This window comes from Beta vulgaris, chromosome 6 (genome assembly GCF_026745355.1).
Source record: "Beta vulgaris subsp. vulgaris cultivar EL10 chromosome 6, EL10.2, whole genome shotgun sequence".
In the NCBI taxonomy this organism is placed as follows: domain Eukaryota; kingdom Viridiplantae; phylum Streptophyta; class Magnoliopsida; order Caryophyllales; family Amaranthaceae; genus Beta; species Beta vulgaris.
This window is the reverse complement of record NC_079207.1, coordinates 5114302-5129264: the sequence shown is the minus strand read 5'-3', so window position 1 is coordinate 5129264 and position 14963 is coordinate 5114302. Positions and strand designations below refer to the sequence as shown.

General features: G+C 32.3%; 2 protein-coding genes across 3 annotated transcripts; both read left to right on the top strand.

Annotated features, from left to right (window-relative positions):
- The first annotated feature begins 824 nt into the window (after positions 1–824).
- On the top strand, positions 825–2268 carry LOC104895164 (mannose/glucose-specific lectin). The gene is made up of 4 exons (XM_010681597.4): positions 825–984; positions 1140–1340; positions 1601–1861; positions 2050–2268. The coding sequence occupies exons 1-4, from the start codon at positions 964–966 to the stop codon at positions 2065–2067; spliced, it is 501 nt and encodes a 166-aa protein (XP_010679899.2). The 5' UTR covers positions 825–963; the 3' UTR covers positions 2068–2268.
- A 3725-nt stretch (positions 2269–5993) lies between these two features.
- Positions 5994–12447, top strand: LOC125498260 (mannose/glucose-specific lectin-like). Of its 2 annotated transcripts, none has more exons than XM_048646160.2 (4): positions 5994–6086; positions 11323–11523; positions 11785–12044; positions 12232–12447. In XM_048646160.2, the coding sequence occupies exons 1-4, from the start codon at positions 6066–6068 to the stop codon at positions 12281–12283; spliced, it is 534 nt and encodes a 177-aa protein (XP_048502117.1). In that variant the 5' UTR covers positions 5994–6065; the 3' UTR covers positions 12284–12447. The 2 variants fall into 2 exon arrangements, with proteins under 2 accessions (XP_048502117.1, XP_048502118.1); XM_048646161.2 differs by lacking the exon at positions 5994–6086 and adding an exon at positions 11045–11164.
- Positions 12448–14963: the final 2516 nt, after the last annotated feature.

The window sequence follows — 14963 nt, the reverse complement described above, 5'->3', positions numbered from 1 at the left end:
TCCAATATTCTATAGTAGATTATCTTGCCTTTCCTCAACAAAAAGTGACATCTTAAAGATCCTGAAAAAGCAAAGGGATAAGTTAATAAAAAAATGTAGGGAATGATATGCTCTTCTGCTCAGCACCCGCCACATGAAGAAGTTATTGTAGAGAGATGGTGGGCATGACCTCAATTCCTCTTTTTATTTTTAGACGAATTGATTCTTATCTTCTATCGACACTCAACGCACATCTTTCGACTCTGCGAATAAAATTAATTTTATTAGTTTATTTTATATTGTTTGCAAATATTCGAAGATGGTGGATGTTATGTTCAAATTTCTAGATGAGAACTAATTAAGCATTCGAGAAAATTATTCGTCATACAGAATTCACCGTTTTTTGAACGCTTCAGAATAGTGTATTCCTGTAAGTTGTAACATCAGTAATTATGTACGTGGCAGTCGGTCCTCGTTAAGTTCCTTCTTGGTTTATGCTCCTAGTGGGGAAGTAGTGGTCTATGCTCTAGTCTAGTAGAAGATTAAGCAAATTAACTAAAACAGTAAAACTCAACCTAGTACCACCGTCCAACCTTATTTAGTTCTCACAATACTTATTCAAATTACGCTATAGAAATTAAACAAAATCTAGATCCGCGAGTTTAGCACGAACAATCTGATAAAACCAGATAATGATCTGAAACAATCTTAGCGCAAATGTGCAACTTGAACCATAATGGAATAACTCAGTGCGCCAACGAATAAGTAAGTGGAAAGCATCAGATGCATGATGGACCAACGGAATATGTTCTTCATGAATCATGATCCAACTGGGTAATAATCATCACGCATGCAGCATAAGTCCCCTAACCTCTTCATGTATAAATACAAGTCAATATATCCTCCTCAACTATAGCACACCACAACACACTTACCATCAAACTTACTACATAACAAGCTCCATCAACTCTCTAAGCTAACAAAATGGCTCAAGCAATCGCCAAGGTGAGTAGTTGCTAATTAATACGCTAGTCTTTCTCATTCTCTATGCATCGTTCATAATCTATTTACCCGGCCCATTCCCGATTAGTCATTAATTAATATTTAAATGTTTGTCCATATTGTAATATGTATCTTTACTTTATATTGTGTTTTGGCAGAACCAAATTGTTGCCAAGTACGGTCCTTATGGTTCACAATTGCCAGAAAACTACTGCATGATACTCAAAGAATGTGAACAGATCAAAGAAGTTATCATAAGGAGTGGGTACATTGTCGACGCCCTTGGGTTCGTCATATCTAAGCCATGTGGGGGAACTGAAACCAAAATGTTTGGTGGCAATAGCGGAAACGAGTCCAGGGTTGGTACACAATCATAATATTAAAGACAGTTTTGATCTTGCAATTACGTCAATTTTAATAGACGAAGTATTGAAAATATAAAACAGAAAAAAGATGAGAAAATAATTTTTTCATCGGTATATATTCATAATAGTCTGATTAGGATCACATTACAATATCATCAATCTTATAATTGTAAAATAAATTTTTATCTAGCTTCTTGTGTTTCCAAGAATATTACTAATTTCCTCTTTTTCTTACTTTCCATGCATTTATATAGATCGTGCTCAAGTGTGGTGAATTCATCACACAAATTTCTGGAACATACGGAAACTACAAGTACCAGAACAATGAATGCCTTATTGGTACACTCAAGATACACACCAACCTATGCCCATCAGGATATGGACCATACGGACAAGGAAACGGTATTGACTGTCCACGCAGTTTCTCTTCTCCAGCCCCAATTAGAGGTCCTATTGTTGGATTTTTCGGAAGGCACAACAACTACCTCGAGTCCACTGGAATATTCGTCAATGAGGTATATCCTAATTGCCTTGTTTTAATACAACCGGCTTTGTTTTAGTACCCAACATCTTTAAGAGAAAATTTCCTATGATGCTAATTTAATTGTAATTAAGGCTAAACTATCCAGCTAGACACGTAACAACTAATTTGTTAACCTTACCCTATTTCTAATGCTTTTATTTGTCTTCTTATGAAACTCAGGGAAGCCCATGCGCTTAAGTATGCGGTTGAAGTCTTTGGTTATGAGTATTGATGAATAAATAAGGTGCTTCAACGATGACATACTCCATTTCCTATTGGAAGCCACACACTTATCTTATGTGATGTCTTGTAATAGTGATTTGTACTCATCATCTTGAGGAGCATTGTATTGTTGTCTTGTATGTCTGTTAAATGATATATAAGCTCTTTTTAAAAATATATCTTGGCCTTTCGTATCCTTAAAGCATCATGAACCAGTAATAATGCGAACTATCTAGCGCAAGCTGAAGGTTGAGGACATAAGTTCCTAAAACCCATCAAATTCATACATCCAAAATTATCTTACTCTTGTTCTTTTCACCTGTATTCACTGGAAATTATGATTACTGATTAAAAAAATGATAAATACTTATGATTACCGGGAAAAATGGTGAATGTGTGCGCTACCTTCATTTTAAAATAGTTGCACCACTTTAACCTATACGCAATTTACAAATTACATTTTGATTGCATTTTTTAACGAACATATACGAACAAAAGTTATTTGATATGCTATTGATTTTGTCTTAATGTATGTTTCCAAAATGTTAACCATTACTAATAAATTTTTCATAGATATTTATAGTCATAGTTGTACATTAACTAAGCATGATTATTGTCAAAGTGGTACAGCTATACTATACCACAAATGCAGTATATTACTACTTTGTTTCAAGTAGTTGCTACTCGTAGTTAAGATCATTTTGGAAACATCGCTTATACTTAAGATCCTTTTCTCTAAGGAAAATTAATGTTATGGTTTTCAACTATGGCCAAATATTTGATATAGGTCTCAATCTCAACCATTAATTATACAATAGAGATGCAACATTAAGCTAAGAGATTTAAGAGGAAGTACGACAAATGTTTTATAAGTAGGCAAACTTATGTCCTCCAATTTCATTAACCAACCCACCACTCGTCTTCTATTTCGTAATGTTATATCCATTTATACTTTGTTTTATCGTGGAAAAAGTTTTCAATACTTTAACACCTTGTTCCTCGTACACAATCTATTCAGTAAGTTGTATATCTCTGTTAAAATAAATATAGTAAACCTACACTTTCTTTTGGAGTGGTCCATTTTTGCACTTTTCTTGATTTTGGATCCACAATAAATAGTTAGAACAATGAAAATTGAAGGGGGTACAGTATAATGAACTATAAATATGATAAGGGCATTTTTCAGTAGGAAATGAAAATACTATTAATTAATATGCTAAAGTTATGAAGTTAACAGCAAAACCAAATGCATGGTTAATTGGTTACTTGTAATTTGTAATGTACAATGGGTTCTCCAGCTAGTTCTCTTGCTATCTCTCCAAGGAGAGAGAAAATAGAGAGTCACTTCTTACCCAGTAATGGGGATCTTGGGTGTGTCTAGGCCTCTTGGGTGTCTCTCCATGGAGACACTTTGAAAAGTGGTTGTTGGGGAGATACCATTGCGTTGAAGGAGAGATGATTCTCCAATATATGGGGCCCACATACTATTGCAATAACTTAAGTTTTCTTTTCTTCTTGCAACCATTTAATGATATTTTTTATAAAAATAAAACAAAAGATGGTAATAATTATTTTTTCCAACTACTATAATTTTTCTTTAAATATAAAATGAGCCTAATTTTGGATATATTTCATGCACAAAATGATCTACTATCTTTTTTTAATTTAAGAAATTAAATATTAGCATTCAAAATAATTTTTTTAAAGAAAATCCACATTGCATAAATTATGAAAAAGATACTTTTTTTTGTAATTATATTTAATTTACATGAAAAAACTTAATTTATAGAACTTTGATCATAATGAAATGAGGTTCATTTATTGATATAGGAGACCACCAAACAATAAAAAGTTGAATGAAGAGCTCTTTAAAGAGTTTTATTATTGTTGGGTGTTTTTAGATATAGTTCTTGAGAGTAGCTTGAAGAGAGAAAATACATGAGAGAGAGTGGAGAGTTAGTTCGAGAACCATGTACCCATTATGTATGCTACTGGCAATTTCTGTCTTGTAGTATTAGAGATCCAGCTTGTCGGCCAATTCAGTAACACAATTTACTTTCCACGTCAAAAATATTAATATCAGTTATTTTCCTCCACTCCCATGCATGCACTGATGCACGTCTCTCGCTCTGCTCTTAATATTGTCTTCTTTTCCATCTCACTTTGGCTTTCTATTTCAACATAAATTAGGTCTATTGATACATAGTCCCATAGTACTCTATTATTAGAAAAAGTTTTATAGGTCTTTATTGCACAACTTTAATTTTGATCCTTATTATTTTTAACTGTATAGTTAAAAAAAAAGATATTGAAATTTAAAATAAACCTATCAAGATCTTACATACATATTACAATTTTAATCTCTATGTGAGTAATGAATTTCAAACTCCGACAACAAAACATATGTGTAAATATTAGTTGAAAGGATGGTGATCTTTATTTATAATCCTAATTTATAGAAAGTGGCGACTAAAATCAATAACTTTGATCCTTTTAAGTGCTTACCCACCCTGATCCAATATAATTAAATCAATTCTTTAAGCATATCAAACAAAAATAGTTTTCAATGTAATCCTTTTTTATGATATTATACGATCCTTTGATTTGAAAATGAATTATTTTCGAAAATTGACCCACGGGCACAAGAGAATAAATGGTTACAATTTAGCCAACATGGATTACATATTGGTTAACAATAATTACAACAAATTATTTTTATATTCTCATACAAGAATTATACTCGTGAAAACCCAATGCAACCACAAGAAGAGAAAAATGATCTTTGTGAGGAAGAGAGAGTTAGAGAAAAGTCAATACCGAACAACCGTTTGTAATTAATCTGAAACCCCAAATAAGGTGAATATTGTAATTAAAATTCGTGGAACTGGGGAAATATTATTACTATGAAGTTGTTTTTCCCACAAAATTCTGTTTTTCAAGAAGTATATAGCTTACTGTAATGTGTGATAGTCAAGCATAAGAGAAATAAAAATATTCTCTGTTCACCACTTCTCCAATATTCTATAGTAGATTATCTTGCCTTTCCTCAACAAAAAGTGACATCTTAAAGATCCTGAAAAAGCAAAGGGATAAGTTAATAAAAAAATGTAGGGAATGATATGCTCTTCTGCTCAGCACCCGCCACATGAAGAAGGTATTGTAGAGAGATGGTGGGTATGACCTCAATTCCTCTTTTTATTTTTAGACGAATTGATTCTTATCTTCTATCGACACTCGACGCACATCTTTCGACTCTGCGAATAAAATTAAATTTATTAGTTTATTGTTATATTGTTTGCAAATATTCGAAGATGGTGGATGTTATGTTCAAATTTCTAGATGAGAACTAATTAAGCATTCGAGAAAATTATTCGTCATACAGAATTCACCGTTTTTTGAACGCTTCAGAATAAGTGTATTCCTGTAAGTTGTAACATCAGTAATTATGTACGTGGCAGTCGGTCCTCGTTAAGTTCCTTCTTGGTTTATGCTCCTAGTGGGGAAGTAGTGGTCTATGCTCTAGTCTAGTAGAAGATTAAGCAAATTAACTAAAACAGTAAAACTCAACCTAGTACCACCGTCCAACCTTATTTAGTTCTCACAATACTTTTCAAATTACGCTATAGAAATTAAACAAAATCTAGATCCGCGAGTTTAGCACGAACAATCTGATAAAACCAGATAATGATCTGAAACAATCTTAGCGCAAAATGTGCAACTTGAACCATAATGGAATAACTCAGTGCGCCAACGAATAAGTAAGTGGAAAGCATCAGATGCATGATGGACCAACGGAATATGTTCTTCATGAATCATGATCAACTGGGTAATAATCATCACGCATGCAGCATAAGTCCCCTAACCTCTTCATGTATAAATCAAGTCAATATATCCTCCTCAACTATAGCACACACAACACACTTACCATCAAACTTACTACATAACAAGCTCCATCAACTCTCTAAGCTAACAAAATGGCTCAAGCAATCGCCAAGGTGAGTAGTTGCTAATTAATTTGCTAGTCTTTCTCATTCTCTATGCATCGTTCATAATCTATTTACCCGGCCCATTCCCGATTAGTCATTAATTAATATTTAAATGTTTGTCCATATTATAATATGTATCTTTACTTTATATTGTGTTTTGGCAGAAACCAAATTGTTGCCAAGTACGGTCCTTGGTTCACAATTGCCAGAAAACTACTGCATGATACTCAAAGAATGTGAACAGATCAAAGAAGTTATCATAAGGAGTGGGTACATTGTCGACGCCCTTGGGTTCGTCATATCTAAGCCATGTGGGGGAACTGAAACCAAAATGTTTGGTGGCAATAGCGGAAACGAGTCCAGGGTTGGTACACAATCATAATATTAAAGACAGTTTTGATCTTGCAATTACGTAATTTTAATAGACGAAGTATTGAAAATATAAAACAGAAAAAGATGAGAAAATAATTTTTTTCATCGGTATATATTCATAATAGTCTGATTAGGATCACATTACAATATCATCAATCTTAATAATTGTAAAATAAATTTTTATCTAGCTTCTTGTGTTTCCAAGAATATTACTAATTTCCTCTTTTTCTTACTTTCCATGCATTTATATAGATCGTGCTCAAGTGTGGTGAATTCATCACACAAATTTCTGGAACATACGGAAACTACAAGTACCAGAACAATGAATGCCTTATGGTACACTCAAGATACACACCAACCTATGCCCATCAGGATATGGACCATACGGACAAGGAAACGGTATTGACTGTCACGCAGTTTCTCTTCTCCAGCCCAATTAGAGGTCCTATTGTTGGATTTTTCGGAAGGCACAACAACTACCTCGAGTCCACTGGAATATTCGTCAATGAGGTATATCCTAATTGCCTTGTTTTAATACAACCGGCTTTGTTTAGTACCCAACATCTTTAAGAGAAAATTTCCTATGATGCTAATTTAATTGTAATTAAGGCTAAACTATCCAGCTAGACACGTAACAACTAATTTGTTAACCTTACCCTATTTCTAATGCTTTTATTTGTCTTCTTATGAAACTCAGGGAAGCCCATGCGCTTAAGTATGCGGTTGAAGTCTTTGGTTATGAGTATTGATGAATAAATAAGGTGCTTCAACGATGACATACTCCATTTCCTATTGGAAGCCACACACTTATCTTATGTGATGTCTTGTAATAGTGATTGTACTCATCATCTTGAGGAGCATTGTATTGTTGTCTTGTATGTCTGTTAAATGATATATAAGCTCTTTTTTAAAAATATATCTTGGCCTTTCGTATCCTTAAAGCATCATGAACCAGTAATAATGCGAACTATCTAGCGCAAGCTGAAGGTTGAGGACATAAGTTCCTAAAACCCATCAAATTCATACATCCAAAATTATCTTACTCTTGTTCTTTTCACCTGTATTCACTGGAATTATGATTACTGATTAAAAAAATGATAAATACTTATGATTACCGGAAAAATGGTGAATGTGTGCGCTACCTTCATTTTAAATAGTTGCACCACTTTAACCTATACGCAATTTACAAATTACATTTTGATTGCAATTTTTTAACGAACATATACGAACAAAAGTTATTTAATATGCTATTGATTTTGTCTTAATGTATGTTTCCAAAATGTTAACCATTACTAATAATTTTTCATAGATATTTATAGTCATAGTTGTACATTAACTAAGCATGATTATTGTCAAATGGTAAATCTATACTATACCACAAATGCAGTATATTACTACTTTGTTTCCAAGTAGTTGCTACTCGTAGTTAAGATCATTTTGGAAACATCGCTTATACTTAAGATCCTTTTCTCTAAGGAAAATTAATGTTATGGTTTTCAACTATGGCCAAATATTTGATATAGGTCTCAATCTCAACCATTAATTATACAATAGAGATGCAACATTAAGCTAAGAGATTTAAGAGGAAGTACGACAAGATGTTTTATAAGTAGGCAAACTTATGTCCTCCAATTTCATTAACCAACCACCACTCGTCTTCTATTTCGTAATGTTATATCCATTTTAACTTTGTTTTATCGTGGAAAAGTTTTACAATACTTTAATCACCTTGTTCCTCGTACACAATCTATTCAGTAAGTTGTATATCTCTGTTAAAATAAATAGTAAACTTACATTTTCTTTTGAAATGGTCCATTTTTGCACTTTTCTTGATTTTGGATCCACAGTAAATAGTTAGAATAATGAAAATTGAAGGGGTACAGTATAATGAACTATAATATGATAAGGGCATTTTTCAGTAGGATATGAAAATAGTATTAATAATATGCTAAAGTTATGAAATTAACAGCAAAACCACATGCATGGTTAATTGGTTACTTGTAATTTGTAATGTACAATGGGTTCTCCAGCTAGTTCTCTTGCTATCTCTCCAAGGAGAGAGAATAGAGAGTCACTTCTTACCCAGTAATGGGATCTTGGGTGCGTCTAGGCCTCTTGGTGTCTCTCATGGAGACACTTTGAAAAGTGGTTGTTGGGGGAGATACATTGCGTTGAAAGGAGATGATTCTCCAATATATGGGCCCACATACTATTGCAATAACTTAAGTTTTCTTTTCTTCTTGCAACCATTTAATGATATTTTTTATAAAAATAAAACAAAAGATGGTAATAATTATTTTTTCCAACTCTATAATTTTCTTTTAAATATAAAATGAGCCTATATTTGGATTATTTCATGCACAAATGATCTACTATCTTTTTTTAATTTAAGAAATTAAATATTAGCATTCAAAATAATTTTTTAAAAGAAATCCACCATTGCATAAATTATGAAAAAGATATTTTTTTTTGTAATTATATTTAATTTACATGAAAAAACTTAATTTATAGAACTTTGATCATAATGAAATGAGGTTCATTTATTGATATAGGGACCACCAAACAATAAAAAGTTGAATGAAGAACTCATTAAAGAGTTTTATTATTGTTGGGTGTTTTTAGATATAGTTCTTGAGAGTAGCTTGAAGAGAGAGAATACATGAGAGAGAGTGGAGAGTTAGTTCGAGAACCATGTACCCATTATGTATGCTACTGGCAATTTCTGTCTTGTAGTATTAGAGATCCAGCTTGTCGGCCAATTCAGTAACACAATTTACTTTCCACGTCAAAAATATTAATATCAGTTATTTTCCTCCACTCCCATGCATGCACTGATGCACGTCTCTCGCTCTGCTCTTAATATTGTCTTCTTTTCCATCTCATTTGGCTTTCTATTTCAACATAAATTAGGTCTATTGATACATAGTCCCATAGTACTCTATTATTAGAAAAAGTTTTATAGGTCTTTATTGCACAACTTTAATTTTGATCCTTATTATTTTTCAACTGTATAGTTAAAAAAAAAAAGATATTGAAATTTAAAATAAACCTATCAAGATCTTACATACATATTACAATTTTAATCTCTATGTGAGTAATGAATTTCAAACTCCGACAACAAAACATATGTGTAAATATTAGTTGAAAGGATGGTGATCTTTATTTATAATCCTAATTTATAAAAAGTGGGCGACTAAAATCTATAACTTTGATCCTTTTAAGTGCTTACCCACCCTGATCCAATATAATTAAATCAATTCTTTAAGCATATCAAACAAAAATAGTTTTCAATGTAATCCTTTTTTATGATATTACACGATCCTTTGATTTGAAAATGAATTATTTTCGAAAATTGACCCACGGGCCACAAGAGAATAAATGGTTACAATTTAGCCAACATGGATTACATATTGGTTTAACAATAATTACAACAAATTATTTTTATATTCTCATACAAGAATTATACTCTGAAAACCCAATGCAACCACAAGAAGAGAAAAATGATTTGTGAGGAAGAGAGAGTTAGAGAAAAGTCAATACCGAACAACTGTTTGTAATTAATCTGAAACCCCAAATAAGGTGAATATTGTAATTAAAATTCGTGGAATGCTGGAAATATTATTACTATGAAGTTGTTTTTCCCACAAAATTCTGTTTTCAAGAAGTATATAGCTTACTGTAATGTGTGATAGTCAAGCATAAGAGAAATAAAAATATTCTCTGTTCACCACTTCTCCAATATTCTATAGTAGATTATCTTGCCTTTCCTCAACAAAAAGTGACATCTTAAAGATCCAAAAAGCAAAGGGATAATAAAAAAAAATGTGGGAATGATATGCTCTTCTGCTCAGCACCCGCCACATGAAGAGGTATTGTAGAGAGATGGTGGGCATGACCTCAATTCCTCTTTTTATTTTTAGACGAATTGATTCTTATCTTCTATCGACACTCAACGCACATCTTTCGACTCTGCGAATAAAATTAATTTTATTAGTTTATTGTTATATATGTTTGCAAATATTCGAAGATGGTGGATGTTATGTTCAAATTTCTAGATGAGAACTAATTAAGCATTCGAGAAAATTATTCGTCATACAGAATTCACCGTTTTTTGAACGCTTCAGAATAAGTGTATTCCTGTAAGTTGTAACATCAGTAATTATGTACGTGGCAGTCGGTCCTCGTTAAGTTCCTTCTTGGTTTATGCTCCTAGTGGGGAAGTAGTGGTCTATGCTCTAGTCTAGTAGAAGATTAAGCAAATTAACTAAAACAGTAAAACTCAACCTAGTACCACCGTCCAACCTTATTTAGTTCTCACAATACTTATTCAAATTACGCTATAGAAATTAAACAAAATCTAGATCCGCGAGTTTAGCACGAACAATCTGATAAAACCAGATAATGATCTGAAACAATCTTAGCGCAAATGTGCAACTTGAACCATAATGGAATAACTCAGTGCGCCAACGAATAAGTAAGTGGAAAGCATCAGATGCATGATGACCAACGGAATATGTTCTTCATGAATCATGATCCAACTGGGTAATAATCATCACGCATGCAGCATTAAGTCCCCTAACCTCTTCATGTATAAATACAAGTCAATATATCCTCCTCAACTATAGCACACCACAACACACTTACCATCAAAACTTACTACATAACAAGCTCCATCAACTCTCTAAGCTAACAAAATGGCTCAAGCAATCGCCAAGGTGAGTAGTTGCTAAATTAATTTGCTAGTCTTTCTCATTCTTCTATGCATCGTTCATTAATCTATTTACCCGGCCCATTCCCGATTAGTCATTAATTAATATTTAAATGTTTGTCCATATTGTAATATGTATCTTTACTTTATATTGTGTTTTGGCAGAACCAAATTGTTGCCAAGTACGGTCCTTATGGTTCACAATTGCCAGAAAACTACTGCATGATACTCAAAGAATGTGAACAGATCAAAGAAGTTATCATAAGGAGTGGGTACATTGTCGACGCCCTTGGGTTCGTCATATCTAAGCCATGTGGGGGAACTGAAACCAAAATGTTTGGTGGCAATAGCGGAAACGAGTCCAGGGTTGGTACACAATCATAATATTCAAGACAGTTTTGATCTTGCAATTACGTGAATTTTAATAGACGAAGTATTGAAAATATAAAACAGAAAAAAGATGAGAAAATAATTTTTTTCATCGGTATATATTCATAATAGTCTGATTAGGATCACATTACAATATCATCAATCTTATAATTGTAAAATAAATTTTTATCTAGCTTCTTGTGTTTCCAAGAATATTACTAATTTCCTCTTTTTCTTACTTTCCATGCATTTATATAGATCGTGCTCAAGTGTGGTGAATTCATCACACAAATTTCTGGAACATACGGAAACTACAAGTACCAGAACAATGAATGCCTTATTGGTACACTCAAGATACACACCAACCTATGCCCATCAGGATATGGACCATACGGACAAGGAAACGGTATTGACTGTCCACGCAGTTTCTCTTCTCCAGCCCAATTAGAGGTCCTATTGTTGGATTTTTCGGAAGGCACAACAACTACCTCGAGTCCACTGGAATATTCGTCAATGAGGTATATCCTAATTGCCTTGTTTTAATACAACCGGCTTTGTTTTAGTACCCAACATCTTTAAGAGAAAATTTCCTATGATGCTAATTTAATTGTAATTAAGGCTAAACTATCCAGCTAGACACGTAACAACTAATTTGTTAACCTTACCCTATTTCTAATGCTTTTATTTGTCTTCTTATAAACTCAGGGAAGCCCATGCGCTTAAGTATGCGGTTGAAGTCTTTGGTTATGAGTATTGATGAATAAATAAGGTGCTTCAACGATGACATACTCCATTTCTATTGGAAGCCACACACTTATCTTATGTGATGTCTTGTAATAGTATTTGTACTCATCATCTTGAGGAGCATTGTATTGTTGTCTTGTATGTCTGTTAAATGATATATAAGCTCTTTTTTAAAAATATATCTTGGCCTTTCGTATCCTTAAAGCATCATGAACCAGTAATAATGCGAACTATCTAGCGCAAGCTGAAGGTTGAGGACATAAGTTCCTAAAACCCATCAATTCATACATCCAAAATTATCTTACTCTTGTTCTTTTCACCTGTATTCACTGGAAATTATGATTACTGATTAAAAAATGTAATACTTATGATTACGGGAAAAATGGTGAATGTGTGCGCTACCTTCATTTTAAAATAGTTGCACCACTTTAACCTATACGCAATTTACAAATTACATTTTGATTGCAATTTTTTACGAACATATACGAACAAAAGTTATTTAATATGCTATTGATTTTGTCTTAATGTATGTTTCCAAAATGTTAACCATTACTAATAAATTTTTCATAGATATTTATAGTCATAGTTGTACATTAACTAAGCATGATTATTGTCAAAGTGGTACAACTATACTATACCACAAATGCAGTATATTACTATTTTGTTTCCAAGTAGTTGCTACTCGTAGTTAAGATTATTTTGGAAACATCGCTTATACTTAAGATCGTTTTCTCTAAGAGAAAATTAATGTTATGGTTTTCAACTATGGCCAAATATTTGATATAGGTCTCAATCTCAACTATTAATTATACAATAGAGATCCAACTTTAAGCTAAGAGATTTAAGGGGAAGTACGACAAATGTTTATAAGTAGGCAAACTTATGTCTCCAATTTCATTAACCAACCCACCACTCGTCTTCTATTTCGTAATGTTATATCATTTATACTTTGTTTTATCGTGAAAAGTTTCAATACTTTAATCACCTTGTTCCTCGTACACAATCTATTCAGTAAGTTGTATATCTCTGTTAAAATAAATATAGTAAACCTACACTTTCTTTTGGAGTGGTCCATTTTGCACTTTTCTTGATTTTGATCCACAATAAATAGTTAGAACAATGAAAATTGAAGGGGTACAGTATAATGAACTATAAATATGATAAGGGCATTTTTCAGTAGGAAATGAAAATACTTATTATTAATATGCTAAAGTTATGAGTTAACAGCAAAACCAAATGCATGGTTAATTGGTTACTTGTAATTTGTAATGTACAATGGGGTTCTCCAGCTAGTTCTCTTGCTATCTCTCCAAGGAGAGAGAAAATAGAGAGTCACTTCTTACCCAGTAATGGGGATCTTGGGGCGTCTAGGCCTCTTGGGTGTCTCTCATGGAGACACTTTGAAAAGTGGTTGTTGGGGGAGATACCATTGCGTTGAAAGAGAGATGATTCTCCAATATATGGGGCCCACATACTATTGCAATAACTTAAGTTTTCTTTTCTTCTTGCAACCATTTAATGATATTTTTTATAAAAATAAAAACAAAAGATGGTAATAATTATTTTTTCAACACTATAATTTCTCTTTAAATATAAAATGAGCCTAATTTTGGATATATTTCATGCACAAAATGATCTACTATCTTTTTTTAATTTAAGAAATTAAATATTAGCATTAAAATAATTTTTTTAAAGAAAATCCACATTGCATAAATTATGAAAAAGATACTTTTTTTTGTAATTATATTTAATTTACATGAAAAAACTTAATTTATAGAACTTTGATCATAATGAAATGAGGTTCATTTATTGATATAGAGACCACCAAACATAAAAAGTTGAATGAAGAGCTCCTTAAAGAGTTTTAATATTGGGTGTTTTTAGATATAGTTCTTGAGAGTAGCTTGAAAGAGAAAATACATGAGAGAGAGTGGAGAGTTAGTTCGAGAACCATGTACCCATTATGTATGCTACTGGCAATTTCTGTCTTGTAGTATTAGAATCCAGCTTGTCGGCCAATTCAGTAACACAATTTACTTTCCACGTCAAAAAATTAATATCAGTTATTTTCCTCCACTCCCATGCATGCACTGATGCACGTTCTCGCTCTGCTCTTAATATTGTCTTCTTTTCCATCTCAATTTGGCTTTCTATTTCAACATAAATTAGGTCTATTGATACATAGTCCCATAGTACTCTATTATTAGAAAAAGTTTTATAGGTCTTTATTGCACAACTTTAATTTTGATCCTTATTATTTTCAACTGTATAGTTAAAAAAAAGATATTGAAATTTAAAATAAACCTATCAAGATCTTACATACATATTACAATTTTAATCTCTATGTGAGTAATGAATTTCAAACTCCGACAACAAAACATATGTGTAAATATTAGTTGAAAGGATGGTGATCTTTATTTATAATCCTAATTTATAAAAAGTGGCGACTAAAATCTATAACTTTGATCCTTTTAAGTGCTTACCCACCCTGATCCAATATAATTAAATCAATTCTTTAAGCATATCAAACAAAAATAGTTTTCAATGTAATCCTTTTTATGATATTACACGATCCTTTGATTTGAAAATGAATTATTTTCGAAAATTGACCCCACGGGCCACAAGAGAATAAATGGTTACAATTTAGCCAACATGGATTACATATTGGTTAACAATAATTACAACAAATTTTT